The sequence below is a fragment of the Neomonachus schauinslandi genome, chromosome 13, assembly GCF_002201575.2.
Source record: "Neomonachus schauinslandi chromosome 13, ASM220157v2, whole genome shotgun sequence".
NCBI lineage: Eukaryota > Metazoa > Chordata > Mammalia > Carnivora > Phocidae > Neomonachus > Neomonachus schauinslandi.
Window position 1 is genome coordinate 44,250,291 of NC_058415.1, and position 24,584 is coordinate 44,274,874.

At 43.5% G+C, this 24,584-nt stretch overlaps 1 protein-coding gene across 1 annotated transcript; it reads left to right on the forward strand.

Moving 5' to 3' along the window:
• Positions 1 to 22,378: 22,378 nt before the first annotated feature.
• Positions 22,379 to 24,028, forward strand: RRAGA (Ras related GTP binding A). The gene has a single exon (XM_021682419.1). The coding sequence runs from the start codon at positions 22,642 to 22,644 to the stop codon at positions 23,581 to 23,583; it is 942 nt and encodes a 313-aa protein (XP_021538094.1). The 5' UTR covers positions 22,379 to 22,641; the 3' UTR covers positions 23,584 to 24,028.
• Positions 24,029 to 24,584: the final 556 nt, after the last annotated feature.

Here is a 24,584-nt window from a genome sequence, read left to right on the forward strand (position 1 = left end):
TGTTCAAGGAGCTGTGAATCTACCTAATTACACTATCATCCCATCCATCTTACACGAACTTTATCTACAAGAATATCTTGGCAAGTGTCTTCAAGAGGCCAATCCTTTCTTTTTCTAATAATTCTTTTCCTACCCATGCCCCTATTAATCAGAATAACCCCCTCCCCAGATGCCCAGTCTGTACTATGTAACCCCATGGCCCCAGAGCTCAGCTTACTGGACCAAGGGGAAGGACGCTAGATCCCCTCTTCCTCTCGAAATTTGGAAATAGTACACTGGTCTCTTTGGTTATCTGAAATAGTGGCATAACATTAAAACTGGGACAGCCACACACAGCTGATGTGCAGAGGAATCCAGCGTGCCGGGAGAAAACTGGATCAGTCCCCAAGAATCCATGAGGCCTGAGAAAGACACTCATTCTAACTAACCATTCAATAATAGTTTAGAAAAGTCAAGAAAACACCTGTCCCTCCTCACTGTGACATATCTCCACTTTTCCCTCACTTCTCTAGGCTCACCAACAGAGGCTCTAGAAGATCTCTTCAGACCCCTTCAGAACCCAGAGATGAGAATTGACTGAGCTCAGAAAACACCACTATAGAGAATAGGGGCTATCTCATTGTCTGATGAACATCAATTTTTTTATTTTGATTGTAGTAAGAACTTTTTTTTGATCCTTAATATTTCATTCCTCTGACCCACCATACCATGACCACTTTACATATCTTCCACATCCTCCTCCCCTCCCTTCTTTGGAATACCTTGACTCCCCCTTGTTTTCAAATGTGTAATTACCTGTTTACAAATTTAAGGTATCAGTTTTCTCTCTTGCGTTTGTTTTTCGCCAGTGCTGGGCCTCTGTCCCCCATGGACCACAAAGAAATTCCTGGAATGTTGTGTAAGGGCCGGACTTAGGTATACCTGGATATGTAACAAGGCTTGCATGTAAATTAGTCTGTTAGGAAGCTGATAGGCCAGTGCCTGGACCCTAGTGGACAAGCATTCCTCTATTTCTCCCTGTAATGTAGGTCTTAAAAATAGAGTCCTTTTTCAAAATTTAGAGCCTGTGAGATTTTTTTTTAAATGATAGTTGGCACACAACATTATAGTAATGTCAGGGACACAACAGTGACTCAAGAAGTCTATACATTATGCTGTGCTCACCACACAACACTATTACAGTACCATTGACTCCATTCCCTAGGTATTGTGGTAATAACACTTAAAATGAGATCTACCCTCTTAAAGTTCTGTGTGGAATACAGTATTGATGATAGGTACAATGTTGTACGGGAGAGCTCTAGAACTTACTCATCTTGCGTAACTGAAATTTTATGCCTATTCATTAGTCCTTCCCCATTTAGCCTCTCCCCTCAGTACCTGGTAGCCACCATTCTACTCATTGATTTTATAAGTTTTTTAGATAATTCAGGTAAGTAGAATCATGCATATCTGTCTTGCTGTGACTGGCTTATTTTCTTTAGCATAATGTCCTTAAGGTTTATTCACGAGGTCACATGATGCGGAATTTCCCTTTTAAAAACTGTACTATATGGTGGCTAACTGAACATAATAAAAAATTTAAAAAACTGAATAATTTTCCATTGTATGTAGATCCCTTATCCATTCATCCATCAATGGACATTTCACTTTCTTCCCAGTCTTGGCTATTGGGAGTAGTGCTGCAATGAACAAAGGGAGTGTTAATATCTCTTTAGGATCCTAGTATCAATTCTTTTCAATAAATATCCAGAGCCAGAATTGCTTGATCATATGGTAGCTCTATTTTCATTTTTTTGAGGAATCCCCATGTGGTTTTCCATAGTGGCTGCACCATTTTGCATTCCCAATTCCCAAGGCAACTTATAGAATGGTAGAACATATTTGCAAGCCATGTATGTGATAAGATGTTAATCTCTAAAATATAAGGAATTCCTAGAACTCAAAACATTCTAATTTAAAATGAGCTAAAAACTTAAATAGACAATAGGTACAAGAAAAAATGCTTAATGTCACTAATCATCAAGGAAACATCAACTAAAACCACAAGATATAAAACCACAAGATACCACCTTATACCAGTCATGATGGCTATTCAAAAAAAAAAAAAAAAGACAAGGGATGATTACTAATCCAGAGAGGTTAAAGAACCTGAATGAGGGGCACCTGGGTGGCTCGGTCGGTTAGGCATCTGCCTTCAGCTTGGGTCATGATCCCAGAGTTCTGGGATCAAGCCCCACCTGGCGCTCTCTGCTCAGTGGGCAACCTGCGTCTCCCTCTCCTTCTGCCGCTCCCCCTGCTTGTTCTCTCTCTCTCTCTACCCCTTGTCAAATAAATGGATAAAAATCTTAAAAAATAAAAAAATAAAGAACCTGGGGCGCCAGGGTGGCTCAGTTGGTTGAGCGTCTGCCTTCGGCTCGGGTCACGATCCCAGGGTACTGGGATCGAGCCCCACATCGGGCTCCTTGCTCAGCAGGGAGCCTACTTCTCCCTCTCCTTCTGCCTGCCTGTCTGCCTGCTTGTGATCTGTCAAATAGATAAATATTTAAAAATAAAAAAATAACCTGAATGAAATCAGAAACCTAATAATCAAAACCAGGACTAGATTTCAAATATTCTAACTCATTGTCCCATGTTCTTTCCCAGACATTACTCATTTGAAGCAGGATAGAAGAACAAGGTGTTCAATTAATCTTATGCTTTTCATTTTGAGCTCTTATTCAGACATTCTGTAGATTTTCTGTATTTGAAGAACAGAGTTGAAATACATCCTACTTGAAAAAAAAAAGGATTGTGAAGAGGAAATGTTTTGATGTTTTAAAAATAATCATGTGGCTCAGTCGGTGAAGTGTCTGACTTCAGCTCAGGTCATGATCCTGGGGTCCTGGGATCGAGCCCCGCATCGGGCTCCCTGCTCAGCGGGAAGCCTGCTTCTCCCTCTCCCCCTGCTTGTGTTCCCTCTCTCGTTGTGTCTCCCTCAGCCAAATAAATAAAATCCTTAAAATTTTTTTTAAAAATAAAAAATAAAAAAAAATAATCATGTACAGGACAGTGTTTCTAAAATTAACCAACTGGCACAGGCAGAAATTTAACTTTTTCCTTACATTACAAACTCAATTTGTTAACATTAGAATGAGGGGCTTTGGGATATTCTGCATATCCAAAATATATGGATCTATTTGGTAAGTGGCTAACTTGACAGCTTTTAAGAGGGAAGGACCATCACAGATGGTTATTTTGTTTGGTTTTTGTTTTGTTTTTTTTTTAAGATTTGTCAGAGAGAGAGAGCACAAGCAGGGGGAGCTGCAAGCAGAGGGAGAAGCGGGCTCCCCGCTGCACTGGATCCTAAGACCCCAGGATCATGACCAAAGGCAGATGCACAACAAACTGAGCCATCCAGGCATCCCTCAAAGTTATTTTGAAGGAGCCAGCAAGGAAGATGATATAATGGAATGGTAGCATATGCTAGGCAGTGAGGATGTCTTTAATCCCTAAGTCACTACTTTTAAGACTTGGAAGCTCTAAACTGAATTAGAACTTTACCTTAGTGTGAAGGTCTGAACTTGAGAAGTATAATCATTGCTTGACTGAAACGTAGGCATCCCTGAGAAGGCAGAGGGCCTTCCCACTTGCATGAAGAACAGATTGAATCTGTACTGACCAAATCTCTACCCTCCAAATTTAATCAAATTCCCCAAGCACTTAAGCACATCACCCTGTTTGAATTCTCTGCAGAGCATTTTTCATGACCTGCCAGGTAATAAACAGAATGAATACCCCTCCTCCCAGGACCTCATTACCCAGAACAAAGACCAGCATCTTGATATTGATTTAGTAACACTTATCTATGCCTTACTGCTCATGACAAGCATGGTTCTCTTTGCATATTTAGTACTGACTCAGTCCTCACAACAACCCTACGAGAGGCTCTATGATCTGCATTTTACAGAGGAGGATGCAGAGGTAAAGACACTGCTATAAAATGGTCCCACATGACACTAATGGTGGGTGCAAAGGCTGGGATTTGAACCCAGGTGGTCTGGCTCAGGACCTGTGCTTCTAACTTCTACACTCGGCGGACACTCATGGTAAACCAGCAGTACCTTGTTGAATAAAGAAAAATGCCAAGAATGGAATGAAGCTACCTTGAAGGAACTATTAACAAACTATAAATCCATTTGGGAGTTTTAAGCCAACCACAGACTTTCAGATATTGGGCATTTATTTTAGCAGGAAGGGGCAGAGGAGGAGAGAGGAGGGATGTTGCTCTTTTGAGAAAATGGCATGTGTTATTCACCTGCCCAAATCCATCAGTGGCTGTCTTTGCTGCCCAAGGTCACATTCTTTGACATTTAAGAGCCTCGTGCAATTACCTCCAGGGAGCTTCTGGCAGGACCTCCCTCTCAAAGTCTCAAGTGTTCGACATGGATGTGATCTATCCACATCTCTATGCCACCACGCCCCTGCAGCTGGTATAGACAGTCCTGCCCCCAAAGTTTTCCTTCAGAGCTCATCACTAAGTGCTAGCAGGTGCTCCCCTCCCTGCTAGTCCTCACGCCTACCCTAAGAAGAAGGCATCGTCATCATCCCTATTTTACAGATAGATTCAACCACATGCACAAGCTCAAAGAGGCAGAGCCAGCATTTGAAATGAAGCAACTCTTTCCCAATGTCCCAAGCAAGTCATTTCTCCTTCCTACACCCTTCTCTGCTACCCCTTCTCAAAGGGAGCTCTCCCACCTCCGAAATCCTACATCACTTATTTTATTGGTCTTATTCATTGGAAGTTTGCTACTTTCCCCTGCAGGAGACAGGTCATCTTCCTGAATGAACTATAAATCAGAAGGTCAGCCCAAAATATCGATAAAGGGAAGGGGGTCTAAAACTGTCCACAGCAAATGGAATTAGAGCAGGGGTACTCAAAACTCTAAAACGGATCCATTTGTAGATTGTAAAACTGAGTAGATCATTTTCATTGCTGGAATCTGGATTACTATGAAGTTGTGCTCTAATTTCCTATCTGAAATTTGACTCATTAGGTATAACTATACTCATTTTATAAGATGAAAGGTGTATATGGACAGTTAAACATTAATTCTTGTATCACTAAGATGCCATAATTTTAAAGAGCATATAACATAAAAAGCGCATAAATTCTATAATAAAAATAATTCAATGTTAGAGTAAAAGGATTTTTTTCCCCCCTTGGCTCCTCTATCTGGATTCTGCCAAAGATAAAAAGTCACCAGCAAGCATCTATTAAAAGTTGCTCTTTGTCCTTTTTTCTTAATCAGAATTTATGAAGTCAATTTTATTTAAATTAAAAACAAGAATTCTTCTTGAAACATGTAATATCAAACCAATTCCTTGATTTTTTCCTTCCTCTTAATTTGTAACAGAGACTCTAAGAAAATAAAATCTAAGGTTAAGGAAATTTCCATCAATGTGAAGAAAATATTTTCCAAAATTAAAATAACAAGTTCTTCCCTGGTTAACATAACTGATTTAAGTTGCAGATACATGACTGCCCCTGAGATCACCTTCCTCCCCAAGCTCTGTGAAAGGGCCAAATCCACATCCTTTTCAACAACTCACAAGTCCTCTATGGGACTACCTTTTTTATGAAATGCTGCACATACTACCAACGCTACATAAATATTTCCTGATACATTACCCAGTCCTGGAATTTTCTGCAAGATTGCACAAAGTCTTTAAAATAGCACACTGCAAACCATAAAATAATCAGATATAAAAGCAAGCCGTATCAACCCCTTGATTAACTTTTTTTTAACATGAATTTCAGAAAAAGTAGTGCTATTACATTTTTTTTAAAGATTTTATTTATTTATTTGAGAGAGAGAATGAGAGACAGAGAGCACGAGAGGGAAGCGGGTCAGAGGGAGAAGCAGACCCCCCGCTGAGCAGGGAGCCCGATGTGGGACTCGATCTCGGGACTCCAGGATCATGACCTGAGCCGAAGGCAGTCACTTAACCAACTGAGCCACCCAGGCGCCCCAGTGCTATTACATTTTAATCTCAGGAGAGAGATCTGCTATTTGTATTACTTGACTAAAAGGCTTTAAGAATTACACCTTTTTTACTATCAGATAACATTTTTCAACTTTACTGGAGCCTTCATATTACAATCTCTAATCAAAAATAGCCCAGTATCAGGGGCGCCTGGGTGGCTCACTCGGTTAGGTGTCCAGCTCTTGGTTTCAACTCAGGTCGTGATCTCAGGGTCATGAGATCGAGCCCCGAGTCAGGCTCTGTGCTGGGTGTGGAGCCTGCTTGAGATTCTCTCTCTCCCTCTCTCTCTGCCCCTCCTCCCCACCCCTACCCTCAGGCACTCTCAATCTAAAAAAAAAAGAAAGAAAGAAAGAAAAGAAAAAGAAAAAAAGCCCAGTATGACTTGAAAACAGATCATGGACTGTGAACTGTATTATCTAGTACAGTGTCTGATACACACTTAGATGAATAAAATTTAATTGACCTAAATTGTGTCCAAAGCTTAACAAAATATATCCTTGTGCATTAAAATTAATCTCAATACTTCAATTGCATTATCTGTAAAATAAAAGAGCTAGTGACCATTAAGATCCCTTTCAGCCTTCAAAAGCTGACATTATACTTCATCCACAGCTGTCCCCCAACCCATTTCAAATTTAATAATTTGGGATAAGAATAGTTCAGTAAACCAAAAACATCCACAGGGAGAACAGAGGCTGAGATCAGGAGTCAAACTTTCAAACTCAGCAATGCTTCCCATGTAGAGGGACCCCCAGAAAGATAATAATTTATGAAAAAGCGTTTTACAATTTTTTAACACTATATAAAAGGTTGTATACTGAAGAATAACTTTTTTTCCCATATCGTGAAATGCTGGTGATCTTCAGATGTAATTGGAAATCCTATTCTCTCATATACAAAATAGGGTCACTACACTCAAATCCCCAATATAGCTTTGTTGTCCAGATAAGTTGTAGGACGGTGAAAAAATGTTGAACTGCTCACTTTACTGTATTTCTTCAGCTCGTGAACAGTTTGGCTTATTTGGGACGGATTGTATTGAAAAGAGAACATTTCATGGTAATAATTCCAATTGCCAGATTTTGATCGTCAAGTGGACTGTTGTGGAGGGCCTTGAGCTTGATAGAGCAAAATAGGTCTGCTTTGTTAAAACCAGCAAGGCTCACTAAGAGTTTTGTTGAGTGGTTAGAATCCTTACATTTGGGTATCTTCGGTGACCTACTTCTCAAGGTATACCACTTCCTGAGCTCTGCTGGGCCCTAAAATCTGACTAAGTGCTCATTTTAGAAAACAATATGGTAAATCTATATTTTAAAAAAAAAGTTAAAGGAAAACCCAAAACTCCAAGGTTTTGTTTCCCCTTTAGGCTGGTCTCCGGTTTAACGGGCAGTGAGAGTTGATTGGGAGGAGGCTGCCATCTTGTGGCCAAGAGTAAGAACTTGTTCCAAGAGCGCTGCCCATGCCCAGAGCCTCGGACAGCAGCTCCTGCAGGAAGGAAGCTTTCCTCTCCAGCTCCTTGTGCATCCCAAGCCTTCCCACTAACAAGAACCAAGTCTTCCGAAATTACAGTTAAGGGGACAAATAACCTCTTTGCATAAACCTAGCTTTAGGAGGAAGATGAAGTGGGAGAGAGGTGGGAGAGGTGTGGGCTTCCCTAGCCATACAAGAACCTCCGTAAGTCTGGTTTAAAGAATTGGAGGAACGGAAGCCCAGAGAGACCAAATGACTCAGGCAGAAACCCCATCTCCTCTCTCCCACTGAAGGGCTATCTCCTCTGAGGAGTTCTTCTTCACACATACTTTTCCTCCTGATCGCTCATCATTTTTTCCCCATAACCTCAGGGGGGGTGGGAATCAAAAATTATTGACATCTAGAGCTTAGAGAACACCCAGAAAATTCCTCTCCTTTCATCCCAGATTCAATTGGCGGTGAGGAGGATGAAGACTTCCAGATAAGGAGGCTCCAGATCAATGCTGTCCTAGAACTTTCTGCAAGGATGAAAAGGAACCCCATCTGCACTGCCCCGTAGAAGCCACGACATACAGGTAGTTACTGAACACTTTGAGATGCTGCTAGTGTAATGAGGAACTGAAGTTTTCATTTTATTTAATTAATTTTGGTGACTGGTGGCACCCCTACTGGACAACAGAGCTGTAAATTTTACCTTCCTAATCCATTCCAGCATATCACCTTAACAAACAAAAAAAAATCTATCTTGTTATTCAAAAAGCTGTTTTGACAACCAAATGGAGAATAGTGTGTTAAGATTATATAGCATAGAAAACATGGTCTCTGCTTTCCAGGTATATACAAATCAAATGGGTGGGGATAAAGTATGCAGACATATAACTAGAACCAAGATCAGGAGCTACAGGGCTGGGTTAATGGAGACTTGCAATCCAAACAAGGCTTTAAAAGGTCACACAGTAAGAGGAGGGGACATAGGCATTTAGAGGAGGGGCAGGCTAGGGCAAGGAACAGAGATACTAGGTCATGAAGTCCATTCAGGAAATGCCAGGAAGCTCTACCCAATTCGAGGAGTGGTTTTATGTAAGACAATCATGGGAGACCAAGTTAGAGAGGTTAGAACCAATTTCCAAACATAAAAATGAGAGAACCAAGGCGGGAACAATGGCAATAAAAAGGAAGGGACCCATTAAAGGAGAAGGAAACCACACTTTGGAAATGATGAGATGTTGGGGATGAGGGAGAATAAGAGAAGACTCAAATGTTTTAATCCAGGGTAAATGGAAGATTACGGACACCATTAATGGGGCAGATACTGGGACAAAGGGGCAATGGAGAATGTTCGGAGGCTCTTAAGGTTAATGAGATAGCCAGGTGGGTCAACAAGCACTTTGAGAAGTGAAATAAGACAGAGAAGAGCGGAGGGGCTGACAGGTAGGAGTCAAACCAGAGACCACAGCCTGAAACCATAGAGTGGAGGGGCAGATACAGGATGAGGAGGAAGCAAAGAGAACCAAGGACAGACTCCGCCTCTGATGGCGAACAGCCCCCTTGCAGGATGAAGGGGGCAGAGTCATCAGGAACACCCGGAGAAGCAGTTCTACAACAGGGACGGTAAGGGGCCAAGTCACTGCATACACTTCGCACCTCTTAGGGGAGGATTTCTGCCTTCCTAACTAATGGATAAATACGCTTTCCATCCCAATGCCCCCCAACGGTGCAGATTAAATCCTAATAACAACCCTACCTGAAGATCCTAGTACCTCTGGAGGTGGCGGCGACAGGAGGGTGATGTGAAGGTCCCCAGAGGAGGGGGAGCCATGGAGATTTTGCCCCAGTCCTGTGCAAAAGTAGCAGCCCTACGCTAAATTACTGCTCTAGTGCCACCTAACGATGCTCCGAAGCAAGACGCCTGCTGGGATGTGATCCAGATCAGTGGTTCCCAGTCCGGGCAAATGATCAGAATCACCTGCAGACTGCCCGTGGGGCCCACCCTCACCGAGGACTGCTTAACAGCCTGGGCAGCTAATAGAGTTTTAAAGCTCCCCAGGTGACGCTCATGAGCAGCCAAGATCGAGGACCATCCCTTGATCGCAGAGATGCATAGGGTTTCGAACCCAGTGTTCAGAGTTCCCTTTACTTTACCCCACCACCAGTGCCATCGCCTACACTCACGTAGCGCACTGCAGTGGGCGAGCATTTTCTGTGATTTCAAGATGTCAAGCTAGATCAAGCACAATCCAGTAGCAGGAGACTCACCCATAGTAGTCATGTAATCCTTAGAGAATCCTGAAGAAGTTCAGTTAGCTGCCCAAGATCCCACCATTAGCCATGGCCCAGGAGAACCGGCCCTAGGGCCCACCCTTCCATCGGATGCCTCTCCGCGGTCCCCAAGCCCAGCAGCTCCCCCAATGTCCTGGGAAGTGGAAGGAGCAGGTCAGACCTCGTGAGACACAGGAGAGAGGAGTCAGCCACAGAACTTTAAGGAAAGCCCACAATTTCTCCCTGGGACCACCTGCCTTTGTGGTGATTCACCCAGGACTGGTCCTTAAAGGCAACCGACCAACACAAGTGCGCAAAATAATTTCCTTTCCTCCTTGCTCCACTCTGCACCAGTGGTTTAAACAGGTTTTACAAACAGCTTACACTTCTCTGACCAAGGAGCGATAATCTCTCACTCAGAGGAAGTCTGTTACAGAAGGCCTTCTCTTGCCCGTCCCATCCCCTTCCGAAACAAGTCCAACGACAACCTGGCCACGGCTTTCTATCCTGGACCCTTTCAGGGCCGCTGGGAGAGGAGCACAGACTGGGCGTTGGGCCGGTTTTCAAGCTCTGTGCAGCTTTGAGGGAAGGAACACCTTTAGAGGCCTGATAGGCACGTTCGCCAGACTGAGTCAATGCGGCGGCACTGAACGCTAGCTGACAAAACTGCAGCCGAGGAAGTTTGGGCAAGGGGACGACTCACGCAGCCCAGGCGGAGGTCTCAGCCTAGCTTTCGGGGTCTGAAAAGCCAGGCTCCTGGGTCCTTGGCCAGGGCGCGGCCCCCTTACCCGCAGGTGCACAGGTCACAGATGCATTTCCTCTTCAGCGGGGCCATCCCGCGGCCTGGATGTCGGCGCAGAGCATCCCCCGCGGCCGCCGCCGCCGCCTCCTGGGCCCCAGCCTCCTCTCTGGGGGCGCGCCGAGTCTCGAGGGTCTTGGCGACTGTTCTGAATATTTACTCCAAAGCAAACTAAAGTGGCCCTTTTGCAAAGGCCGGTCGTCTGCCCCCCTCCTGGAGCTGGCCTTGCAGCAGAGCAGCGGTGAGCGTGGACTGCGCACCAGCCCGGGTGTCCTCCCCTCTGCACGCGCCGCCCCGGCCTCCGCACGCCCGACCCACGCGCCTGGAGCAGCTGCCTGCGCCCGGGGAGCCCAGCCGCCCGGGGACCGGCGGGGCCTCTGTGACGTCGCCGGGGACAGGACCCGCACCTCGGGGTGGCGGTGATGTCACAAGGGCCGCTTGTGAGGGCAGGAAGCTCCCAGAGCCTCACCTGGCGGGCCCAGGACAAAGGTCCCCCCCCCCCCTTGGACCGTAGAGGAACCGAAGGGTGAAGGTCATGATGCCTTTGGAAAACCTGCGAGTGCACAAATCAGCAAACGCCATGATCACGTGGGCAAACGGGCCGAGCCGCCACGGTCATGCCATTGGGTAGCATTTTCTAGCTCTAGGACCCATGACGCCCCCCTTCTTATAGAAAGGCTTCCTTTGACTTCCCGATGGCCGACCTTAATTACTGTTTCCAGATCTTCCTTGTAGAAATCCATACCTTTGGCTCCACCCACCCATCAACCTTGCCCTTTTTTTTTTAAGATTTTATTCATTTGTCAGAGAGAGATCGAGAGAGAAAGAGAGAACAAGCAGGGAGAGCGGCAGGCAGAGGGAGAAGCAGGCTCCCTGCTGATCAAGGAGCCCCATACGGGACTCGATCTCAGGACCGACCTTGCACTCTTGAGAACAAAGCAGTTTCGTGGTGCCTAGGCCCTTAGCGCTCAGGTGGGTGCTTAATCACTTCTCCGGGTGCTAGTAGTGATGCAGTGGTTCTCAATTTTAGAGATCAAGTTTAGGCATCAGAATCACCTTGTTTAATAAAAGCCGGATTGCCAACCCCTACCTGGGATTTCTACGCTTACTGCCCATGTTGTGTTAGTTCTCACCAACTCTACCCTGAGCCATCTAAACACCTCCCTAGCCCTGTCCCAAAATGCCCTTGCTTGTGAAGAATTTACTGCCATTTGCTATCCACTAAACACTTCTGCATACCTTCCCACAAGTTCTCTCATCTCTCTCTTAAAACTGACAAAATCTATCATACTCATATTATGAATCAAAACACTGAATTGAGTGGGTAAACTCAAGATCACACAGCTGATAAGTACTGGAACTGGGATTCAGACTCACCTAGGCCTTTTCAAACTTTTCTACCTGAGAAAAGGACAAAGTAAGAGAAGGAATGGGGAAACTTGGAGATCTTAAAGACCACTACAGACAGTATTTTATCTTGAAATTTTACATTTGCTTCTTAATAGGACCGTTTTTATTTACTATTTCCCCACAATCTTTCTGTAAAATTGACACTCAGGGAAGCTACACAATTTTGGCTGCATAATATTCCATTGTATATATATACCACATCTTCTTTATCCATTCATCTGTTGATGGACACCAAAAAAAAAAAACAGGAGAGAGGAACACTTCCGGAATCATTCTGGGAGGCCAGTATGACTCTGACTCTAGAGCCAGACAAAACTGTCATTCGAAACTCCAGAACTGCAGACCATTCTCTCTCATGGATATAAACGTAAAAATCTTTTACATTAGCAAACCAAATTCAGCAACATATAAAAAGAATTATAGGAGCGCCTGGGTGGCACAGACGGTTGAGCATCTGACTTTTGGTTTTGGCTCAGGTCATGATCTCAGAGTCCTGGGATCCAGCCCCATGTGAGGCTCCCTGCTCAGCATGGTGTCTGCTTAGGATTCTCCCTCTCCCTCTGTCCCTCCTGACCCCAGGAGTGCACACGTGCACTCTCTCTCTCTCAAATAACTAAACTCTTTTTAAGAAATTTTTTTAAAAAAGGTTTATGTAACATGACCAAGAGCAATCTATCCCAGGAATACAAAGCTGTTTTAACAGAGGAAAAATCAATGTCCTGCACCACTTCAATTGAATAAAGGACTAAAACTACCTGATCTTCTCAATAAATTCAGAAAAAGCATTTTATAAAATTAATACTCATTCTTGACAAAAATCCTCAACAAATCAGGAAGAGAAGGGAATTTCCTCAACCTAATAAAGGGTATTTACAAAAAAGCTACAAATGCCATCACCCTTAGAATTTACACTTCCAAAGACACCATTAAGAAAATGAAAAGACAAGTACCAGATTGGGAGAAAAACTTGCATCTCCATTATCTAATAAAGAAATGCATCCAGAATACACAACTCATGATAACACGGCCCAATTTGGGGGGGGGGGGGGTTTGGTGTCTCAGTTGGTTAAGCGTCTGACTCTTGGTTTTGGCTCAGGTCATGATCTCAGGGTCCTGAGCTCCAAGCCCCGTGTCAGGCTCGGCACTCAGTAGGAAGTCTGCTTGTCCCTCTCACTCTGCTCCTCTCTCTCTCTTTCTCTTGAGAGAGTGTGTGAGCGCACAAGCAAGGGGAGTGGGAGAGAGCAGGGAGCCCACTGCGGGGCTCAATCCCAGGACCCTGGGATCATGACCTGAGCCAAAGTCAGACGCTTACCTGACTGAGCCACCCAGGCAGCCCAACACAGCCCAATTTAAAAAAAAACCAACAACAAAGGTTTGTAAGAGATATTTAACCAAAAGAAACACATGAATGCCTAATAAGCACGTGAAAAGATGCTTGTGCGCAAGGAGTTAATACAGAAAGCCTGGAACTGCTATCCTTAGAAAAGTCCTTGTTGTGAGGATTACCACTGATTGGCTAAGAACTTGGAATTCAGGAGCGTTCCCACCATTCCCTGATAATAAAGGCTCACTGTGTGCAAATAATGTGGTTTATGTGGAACACCTGCTCTTCTGGGAACGTGGAATTTTGGTACATGTGAGGTAGGTGGTTCCTACAGGGTGAGCCCTCCAGTAAAAACCCTGGGCCCTGACACCCTAAGGAGACTTCCCGGTAAACAACATTTCACATCTGTTGTCCCAGCTCACGGGGGAATTAAGTACATCTTGTGTGACTTCACTGAGAGAGGACTTTCAGAAATCTACACCGTTTCCTCCAGATCACACCCCTTGCTCCTTTTCCCTTTGCTAACTTTGCTGTGAGTCCTTTCACTGTAATAAATCATAACCGTGAGTATGACTTCAAGCTCAGTTCTGTGAGTCCTCCTAGCAAATTATGGAACCTGGAGGTAGCCATCAAGACCCCAAACACAAGGGGTGCCTGGGTGGTTAAGCATCTGCCTTCAGCTCAGGTCATGATCTTAGGGTCCTGGGATCGAGCCCCACGTTGGGCTCCCTGCTCGGTAGGGGGTCTACTTCTCCCCCTGCGCCTCCCCCCCACTTGTGCACACTGTCTCTCTCTCTCAAATAAATACAATCTTTAAAAAAAAAAAAGGCTCTGCGGGGCGCCTGGGTGGCTCAGTCGTTAAGCGTCTGCCTTCGGCTCAGGTCACGATCCCAGGGTGCTGGGATCAAGCCCCACATCGGGCTCCCTGCTCGCAGGAAGCCTGCTGCTCCCTCTCCCACTCCCCCTGCTTGTGTTCCCTCTCTCGCTGTGTCTCTCTCTGTCAAATAAATAAAAATTAAAAAAAAAAAAAGTCTCCCTCTCCCCCTGCTTGTGTCCTCTCTCTTGCTGTGTGTCTCTGTCAAATAAATAAAATCTTTAAAAAAATAAAATAAAATAAATAAAATTTTAAAAAGGACCCCAAACACAAGGCATGATGTCAATAATCATTAGAGTTATGCAAATTAGAACCATAATGAGATTCCACTCCCCATCCAGTAAAATGGCTATAATTCAACACTATTGCCGAGGATATGAAAAAAGTGGAGCCTTCATATATTGCTGGTAGGACTGTTAAATAGTACGGCTGCTTGAGATGAGAAAAGTCTGGCTGTTTCCTAAAATGTTAAACATATACTTAACCATATGATCCAGCAATTCCACTCTTAAGTATTGTTTTAAAAAGAAAATTGCAAGCCCAACAGGGTGTCACTTAAACCAAGGTCCCAAACCGGGGCTTACTAACCAATCTAACTGCAGTTTCAACCTCCCCCAGAAATGTGGCCTCAACTGATCGGTGAGGAAATTTTTTCTTTCCATCAGCGCCCATGAGTCTGTCCCCTGGGTCCTCTCCAACCCCCAAAGAAAGATAAGGTAATCTGCGAGATAAGACCTCTTGCTCCCTGCCCCTCTCAAACAGCATCATCTGGAACAATCCTTTTCTTTTGCTAATAATTTTCTTGCCCCCACCTTCCATCTATAAAAACCTTCCATTCTGGGCAACAAGTTAGTTCCCAACTAGCTAGATGGAATGCTGCATAATTCATGAGTTGTTTAATAAAACCAGTTAGATCTTCAAATTTATTTGATTGAATTTTGTTTTTTAACAGTATTTCCTCAAGAGAAATGAGGGGAGCCTGGGTGGCTCAGTTGGTTGAGTAACTTGCCTTCAGCTCCGGTCATGATTCAGGGTCCTGTGTTGGGCTCCCTGCTCAGTTGGCAGTCAGCTTCTCCCTCTCCCTCTGCCATTCCCCCATGGTCATGCTCTCTCTCTCTCTCTCTCAAATAAATAAATAAATAAAATCTTTTTAAAAAGAGAGAGAAATGAAAATACGTATCTACACAAAAACTTTGATATGAACATTCATGTAGCATTTTTCATAACAGTGACATAAAAACTGGAAACAACCCCAATTTCCATCACCTAGAGAATGAACAAACAAAATGTAGTCATGCATATTCATACAATGGCTATTATTTGCCAATAAAAATAAAGTACTAATACATGCTACAATATGGATGAACCTCAAAAACTATGCTAGGAGAGGGACGCCTGGGTGGCTCAGATGGTTAAGCATCTGCCTTCAGCTCGGGTCATGGTCCCGGGGTCCTGGGATCGAGCCCCACATCGGGCTCCTGGCTCAGCGAGGAGCCTGCTTCTCCCTCTCCCTCTGCCTCTCTCCCTGCTCACTCTTTCTCTCTCTCTCTCTGTATCTCTGTGTCTCAAATGAATAAATAAAATCTTTTTAAAAAAAAAAAAACTATGCTAGGAGAAAGAAACCAGATATTTTCAAAACTATGTATTACGTGATTCCATTTACATGAGATTTCTAGAGAAGGGAAATATATTCAGACAGAAGGCAAAAGAGTAGTTGCCTGGGTCTCAGGGTAGGAGCAGAAATTGACTACAAACAGACACAATGGAACTTTGTCAGTCTTCTGACAAATATTCTAAAACTGAGTTGTGGTGATGGAATTATATACTTATATACGATGGATGAATTTTGTAATATCTAAATTATACCTCAATAAAGCTTTTTGAAGTTAAAAAAAAAAAATAGGGGCGCCTGGGTGGCTCAGTCAGTTAAGCGTCTGCCTTCGGCTCAGGTCATGATCTTCAGTCCTGGAACTGAGCCCTGCATTGGGCTCTCTACTCAGTGGGGAGTTTGCTTGTCCCTCTGCCCTTTCCCCTGCTTGTACTCTCTCTCTCTCTCATAAGTAAAATCTTTTTAAAAATAAATATTTTTTATATAAATGGAAGAATAGAGTACCTGTTTTGTACAGTATAGTCCTCTGAAAAGGCCTTTATGATAGATATAGAGTATCCTAACTTAGGAAGCTTCAGTATCATGATAATATTGGTTTATTCTGAATGAATGATACTGAGTAACATTGATTCATCCATCTACTTGGAGACCAAGAACAGAACCATACTATATTTTTAGGGGGCGAGAGTCATTGTGACCTAGGTTTGGCAAGTAGACCCTGCAGTTACACTATGAGTTCAAATTCCATTTCAACAACTCTAAGTTATGTTAATGGATACAGAGTATTAGTAGATGTAAATTATGACATCAGTAGCATATAATGTGGGAGTTCTTGTATGCAAGTAAAATTGTTATTAGTTTAAAATAGACTGTTACAACTCTAAGAGATTTTAGGTAAGCCCCTTGGTAACCACAAAGAAAATGTTTCTGGATGATACACAAAAGGAAAAGAGAAAAGAATCAAAACTTAACAATACAAAAAAGCAAAAAAACACAAAGGAAGACAGCAAGAGAGAAAAGAGGGACAAAAGAACTGCAAGACAAACAAAACAGTTAAAAAATGATAACAGTAAATCCTTCCCTATTAATAATTACTTTAGATGTAAATAAACTAAACTCTCCAGGAGAAAGATACAGAGTAGCCAAGAGAATAAAAAATCAAGATCTAGGGGTACCTGGGTGGCTCAGTCATTAAGCGTCTGCCTTCAGCTCAGGTCATGATCCCAGGGCCCTGGGATTGAGCCCCGCATCGGGCTCCCTGCTCCGCGGGAAGCCTGCTTCTCCCTCTCCCACTCCCACTGTTTGTGTTCCCTCTCTCGCTGTCTCTCTCTCTGTTAAAAAATAGATTAAAAAATCTTTAAAAAAAAAAAATCAAGATCTAACTGTATGCTGTCTATAAGAAACCCACTTTAAATTCAAGAACACACATAAGCTGAAAGTGAAGGGATAGAAAAAGTTATTCTATGCAAATGGTAGTCAAAAGAAAGGAATGGTTATACTTAGACAAAGTATATTTTAAGTCAAAATCTGTTTGTAGGGTACCTGGGTGGCTCAGTAACTTAAGCGTCTGCCTTTCATTTGGTCATGGTCCGGGTCCTGGGATCCAGCCCCACATTGGGCTCCCTGCTCAGCCAGGAGTCTGCTTCTCTCTCTCCCTCTGCCACTCCCCCTGCTTGTGCTCTCTCACTCTCTCTTTCTCTCTCTCAAATAAATAAATAAAAATATTTTTTAAAAATTTAAAAACTGTTTCTAGAGGAGCACCTGGGTGGCTCTGTGAGTTAAGCCTGGGACTCTTGGTTTCAGCTCAGGTCATGATCTCAGGGTCATGAGATCGAGCCCTGCATTGGGCTCCATGCTGTGCGTGGAGCCTGCTTGAAATTCTCTCTCTCCCTCTGCCCCCCCCCTTAAAAAAAAGAAGAAAAAAACTGTTTCTAGAGACAAAGGTCATTACATAATGCTAAAAGGGTCAACTCAAAAGGAACAATTACAAATATATATCCAATATCGAAGCACCTAAATATGTAAAACAAATACTAATGGACCTGAAAGGAGAAATTGACAGCAATACAATAATAGTAGGCTTCATACCCCACTTGCAATAATAGAACATCCAGACAGAAAATCAATAAACAGTGGACTTGAACAACACTATATACCAAACATATACACTATGAACATAATAGACATATATAAAACTTTTCACCCAACAGCAGAAGAATACACATTCTTCGCAAGCACACAGAGAATATTCTCTGGGGTAGATCACATGTTAGATCACAAACAAGTCTTAACAAATTTAAGATCAAAATCATACCAAGTATCTTTTCTGAGTACAAAAAAAATGAAAGTAGGAGTCAATAACAGCAAGAAAACGGAAAGTTCACAAATACATGGAAACTAACACACTCTTGAATAAACATTGGATCAAATAGGAAATCAAAAGGGAATTTAAAAAATATCTTGAGGGACGCCTAGGTGGCTCAGTCGGTTAAGCATCTGCCTTCAGCTCGGGTCATGATCCCAGGGTCCTGGGATCGAGTCCCACATCGGGCTACTTGCTCCGTGGGGAACCTGCTTCTCCCTCTGCCTGCTGCTCTCCCTGCTTGCGTTCTCTATCTCTCTCTCTCTGACAGATAAATAAAATCTTTAAAAATATATATCTTGAGACAAACAAAAGCAAAAACACAACTTACCAAAACTTACGGAATGCAGCAAAAGCAATACTAAGAGGGAAGTTTATAGTGATCAACACCTATATGTAAAAAGAAGATCTGGGGGCACCTGGGTGGCTCAGTTGTTGGGCGACTGCCTTCGGCTCAGGTCGTGATGCCAGATCGAGCCCCGCATCGGGCTCCCTGCTCCGCGGGAAGCCTGATTCTCCCTCTCCCACTCCCCCTGCTTGTGTTCCCTCTCTCGCTGTGTCTCTCTCTGTCAAATAAATAAAATCTTTTAAAAAAAGAAAAAGAAAAAAAAAAAGATCTGAAAGAAACAACCTAACTTTACAACTCAAGAAACTAGAAAAAAGAATAAACTAAACCCAAAGTTAGCAGAAGGAAAGAAATAAAAAGATCAGACCAGAAGTAAATCAAATAGAGAATAGGAAAAAAAAAATCAACAAAACTAAGAGTTGGGTTTTTTTGAAAAAACAAAACTGGCAAACCCTTAGCTAGACTAAGAAGAAAAGGAGACTCAAAATCAGAAATGAAAAAGGAGACATTACAGTGGGTGTCTCAGAAATAAAAAGGAACATTAGGGACTATTATGAACAATTATATGCATGCAAATTGGATAACCTAGAAGAAATGGCTAAATTCCTAGAAACATATAATCTACCAAGGATGAATCAAAAAGAAATAGAAAGCCTGAACAGGCCAATAACAAATAAGGAGGTTGAAGTAGCAATCAAAAACCTCCCCACAGGGGCGCCTGGATGGCTCAGTCGGTTAGGCATCTGCCTTCAGCTCAGGTCATGATCCCAGGGTCCTGGGATCGAACCCCACATCGGGCTCCCAGCTCAGCAGGGAGTCTGCTTCTCCCTCACCCTCAGCCTGCCGCTCCCCTGCTTGTGCTCTGTCAAATAAACAAATAAAATCTTTAAAAAATTTAAAAAAAACCTCCCAACAAAGAAAAATCCAGGACCAGATGGCTTCACTGCTAAAAATTACCAAAGATTCCAATAAGAATTAATACCAATCCTTCTTAAAATTTTCCAAGAATTAAAGGAAAGGGAATACTTCCAAACTTATTTTATGAGGCCAGTGTAAAGATACCACTAGGAAAAAACAAAGACAAAAAAGCTATAGGCCTGTACCTCTGATGAACATAAGATGCAAAAATCCTCAATAAAATACTAGCAAACCAAATTCAAAAACACATCAAAAAGATTATACACGATGGGGCACCTGGGCAGCTCAGTCATTGAGTGTCTGCCTTCAGCTCCGGTCATGATCCCAGGGTCCTGGGATCGAGCCCCACATCGGGCTCCCTACTCTGCGGGAAGCCTGCTTCTCCCTCTCCCACTCCCCCTGCTTGTGTTCCCTCTCTCGGTCTCTCTGACAAATAAATAAAATCTTAAAAAAAAAAAAGACAAGAGATAAGTGTCGGTGAGCATGTGGGAAAGAAGGCAACTTTGTGCACTATTGGTGGAATGCAAACTGTATAGCTACTTTGGAAAACAGTACGGGGGTTCTTCAAAAGAATTAAAAACAGACCTACCGTATGACTCAATGATCCCATTTCTGGGTATATATCCAAAGGAAATGAAAACACTATCTGGAAAAGATAATCTGTACCCCTCCCCCATTCGTTGCAGGATTATTTACAGTAGCCAAGACATGCAAACAACCTAGTCTCCATCAATGGATGAAGAAAGAATATGTCATATAGAGACTATTATATTATGTGATATATAGATTAAATCATATGATTATAGAATATATATTATTCACCCATCAAAACAAAGAAGGAAATCCTGCCATTTGTGACGTGAATGGATCTCGAAGGCATGCTGAGTGAAATAAGTCAAAGACAGACAAATACTGTATGATCTCCTTTACAGGCGGAATCTAAAAAAACAAACATAGATACAGAAAATAGATTGATGGTTGCCAGAGGCAGGGATTGGGAAGTGGGAAAAATGGGTGAAGGTGGTCAAAAGGTACAAACTTCGAATTGTAAGATAAATTAGTTCTGGGGATGTAATGTACAACATGGTGCCAATAGTTACCAGTACTGTATTGTATATTTGAAATTTACCAAGAGTGTAATCCTAAAAGTTCTCACGGCCAAAGGAGGGGGGCTTGTAACTACCTGAGGTGATGGATGTTAACTAAACTTATTGTAATCATTTGGCAATATACACATATATCAAATCATTGTCATACACCTAAAACTAATACAGTGTTACACATCAGCTATATGTCAGTAAAACTGGGGGGAAAACTATCACTACAGTCCAACATAAATACTAGAAGAATTTAAATAAATCCAATGCTAATAATAAAGAATCTTCAACTTCTCTAAGGGAGGAGAGGAATATCTACTATTGATATATTTTAGGTAAAATTTATGTTAATATCTACTTGTAGAATATAGTGTTAGAGAACATTCTTGGTGGCTCATAAAACTGAAAGTGTGTTGTTTTAAACAAAATCAAAATAAAATTTTACAATTAAAAAAAGAGGTGCACCTGGGTGGTTCAGTCAGTTAGGCTTCTACCTTCAGCTCAGGTCATGATCGCAGGGTCCTGGGACTGATTAGGGCATAGGGCTCCTTGCTCAGCAGGGAGCCTGCTTCTCCCTCTGCCCCTCCCCCCTGCTTGTGTGCTCTCTCACTCTCAAACAAATAATCTTTAAAAAAAATAAAAAATAATGAAAATTTTAAAAAAGAAATGGTGGTTTGTATATACAGTGAAACATTATCCAGCCTTTAAAAAGGAGATCCTGTCATTTCCAACAACATGAATGAACCTGGATGACATTATGCTGAGTGAAATAAGCTAGACAAAGAAAAAAGCTTGCAGGATCTCAACTATGTAGAATCTTAAAAAGTCAAGTACATAGTAGCAGAGGATAGAATGGTGATTTCCGGGCACAAGGAGGTGGAGGAAAGGGGGAGATATTGGTCAAAGGGTACAAAGTTGCAGTTATGCAGAATGAGTAAGTGTTGAGAGTTAACCTGCCACAAGATGACTATAGTTAATACTGTATTGAACACTGAAAATTTGCTGAGAGTGGATTTCACGTGCTCTCACCACAAAGAGAACTATGAGGTATGTTAGTCTGACTGCGTTATCATTTCACTATCAAAATCACGCTGTACACCTTAAATATATACAATTTATATTTTAAAAATAGACAAATTGCATTGCATCATTTAATAGGTGTGTAACTTGGTAAAATTACTTAGCCCCTCTAAGCTTGGATTTACTCACTTGAAAATAGGGTTGTTTATTCATAGGGTTTTCGTGAGGACTGAGCCACTGCATAGGTTCTATACCGTAATTTCCTCGAGCTTTGGGACTCTGATCATAAATTCTGAAGCCTGAGGTTACCGGAAAAGGAGCTGTGAGAAAGGAACTTGCTTCCAAGTGGAAAAAGCACTAACTGGGAGTCAGTCCATCTCCCAGTGGGGATTTACTACCATCTCACCGTGTAGCACTGGGCAGTCACCTAACTTTCCCAGGTCTCACTTTCCTCATCTGCAGTGTTCATTTATCGTGCCCTCGTAAGCAGCAAACCAGGGAATCCGAGGAGGCCTCGCTGGGCTGTGAAGTCCGGCCTTCCTCCGCTTCACTTGCCCGCCGCCCTGACCGAAACCCACCCGAGCACACGGCGCTCCGAAAGCGAGCTGTGCTGTGCTGGGTGGGGGGACATTTGGCCACGAGATGGCAGCATTCTCCCAACCGACCGCACACGTACACCTTGCAACCGTAAACCCAGTTTAAAGAGGAAAACCGACACCCGACTGCTGGGTTCCCCTTCCATTTTATCTTTCTCGGGCGGCCCCAGCTCGGGTTCATTGAAAGAGCAGCTTCTCAAAGCTCCTTGGGCCCCGAGCGCCGAGCGCGGGCGCTCTCGCGAGATCGCCGCCGGAAGTGGGTGGCCGCCGAGACGCCGCGGCACTGTTCTCCGGAAGGGGAGCTTTTCTCCGAAGCTCTGCAGCCGTCTCACCCAGGGCGCTCGCCTCCGAGGAAGAGCTCGCCCCTGCCGCGGCCTTTCCAGCCCAGATCTCTCGCTTTCGGCTACGCCGACCGCACAGCTGCGCGGCCCCGCCTGCGGAGAGCCCGCTAGCCCCGACCCCGCCCTCCCTCCACGCTGCAGTTAGGCCGCGCCCTGAGGCCCAGTCCGCGGCGGCTCCGGCGGGTGATGCCAAATACAGCCATGAAGAAAAAGGTGCTGTTGATGGGGAAGAGCGGGTCGGGGAAGACCAGCATGCGGTCGATTATCTTTGCAAATTATATCGCCCGCGACACCCGGCGCCTGGGTGCCACCATTGATGTGGAGCACTCCCACGTCCGATTCCTGGGCAACCTGGTGCTCAACCTGTGGGACTGTGGCGGTCAGGACACCTTCATGGAAAATTACTTCACCAGCCAGCGGGACAACATCTTCCGGAACGTCGAGGTTTTGATTTACGTGTTTGACGTGGAGAGCCGCGAACTGGAAAAGGACATGCATTATTACCAGTCTTGTCTGGAGGCCATCCTCCAGAACTCTCCCGATGCCAAAATCTTCTGCCTGGTGCACAAAATGGATCTGGTTCAGGAGGATCAGCGTGACCTGATTTTTAAGGAGCGAGAGGAAGACCTGAGGCGTTTGTCTCGCCCACTGGAATGCGCTTGTTTTCGAACCTCCATCTGGGACGAAACGCTCTACAAAGCCTGGTCCAGTATTGTCTATCAGCTGATTCCCAATGTTCAGCAGCTGGAGATGAACCTAAGGAATTTTGCCCAAATTATTGAGGCCGACGAAGTCCTGCTGTTCGAGAGAGCTACATTCTTGGTCATTTCCCATTACCAGTGCAAAGAGCAGCGTGATGTCCACCGGTTTGAGAAGATCAGCAACATCATTAAGCAGTTCAAGCTGAGCTGCAGTAAATTAGCCGCTTCTTTCCAGAGCATGGAAGTTCGGAATTCTAACTTCGCTGCTTTCATCGACATCTTCACATCAAACACGTACGTGATGGTTGTTATGTCGGATCCGTCGATCCCTTCTGCAGCTACTCTGATCAACATCCGCAATGCCAGGAAACACTTTGAGAAGCTGGAGAGAGTGGATGGTCCCAAGCACAGCCTCCTGATGCGTTGAATATTGCCAAATGCCCTTTCTGAAAATGCTGAATTGCCTTTCCCCCCTCCCCCGCATCTTTTTTTTTTTAATATTCATAATGTCCTGTGCTTTAAAGTGGGCTTTGACATGTGTGCTGCTTACTACTTCTTTCTTCCCTACTCCCTCGTCTTTGAACCTTGGACGCTATTTACTCAGCTATCCAGTAGAGCTTCAAGATGGCCTTTCTGAAAAGTTGGTATGGTGTAACACTAAAGTAGGTGGTGTGTGTGTGCGCGTGCGTGTGCGCGTTCTGATTACCTGGTTATAATAGATATACACATTAAAGCCTTTACAGTATCTTCCTGTATTCCTTACAAGATTGCAAAGATGGAATGTTACTATTTTATCAGCAAGGTATTAAAATGCATTTATAAATCCTTCTTGGCTTCAGTCATGAATAAACATTGCTGTTAGCAATTTAAAATATGGTCTTACTTGAAGTAACTTTGGCTAATGTGTAAACAAAGATTCTCACTGCCCACAAGTAATGCTTAACTGGTAAATTTTAATTTTGTGATCTAGTCCCCATCACCTTAGCAATAGTGAATGGCAGTTGGAAGCAGAGCAACTAAGTAGGGGCTCTGAGGCTAGACCACCTGAGTTGAGTTCATATTGTCCCTTCACTTGCTAGCTCTGTGAACTGGGCAAGGTACTTAATTTCATTCTGCTGTTTCCTCATTTGTGAAGTGTGAGTAAGAGTAGCTATACTTTTAGGATTGTTAAAAAAAAAATCAAAACAACATGGAAAGCATTTAGAATGGTGCCTGACATACTCAGTACTACATGTCAGCTATCAGTACAACCACCTGAGCCATTCTCCCCACCTACCCACGCACCCCTTAAATGCCTACTCCCAAATTACTGAAGCCTAGCTAAATGTTCGAGCCCTTGCTAAATGCCACGTACTCTTAAATACTTGATGTGTATTCTTTAATCCACAAGCTGAGGTAGATTACTTTGATTTCTTAATAGGTGAGAAA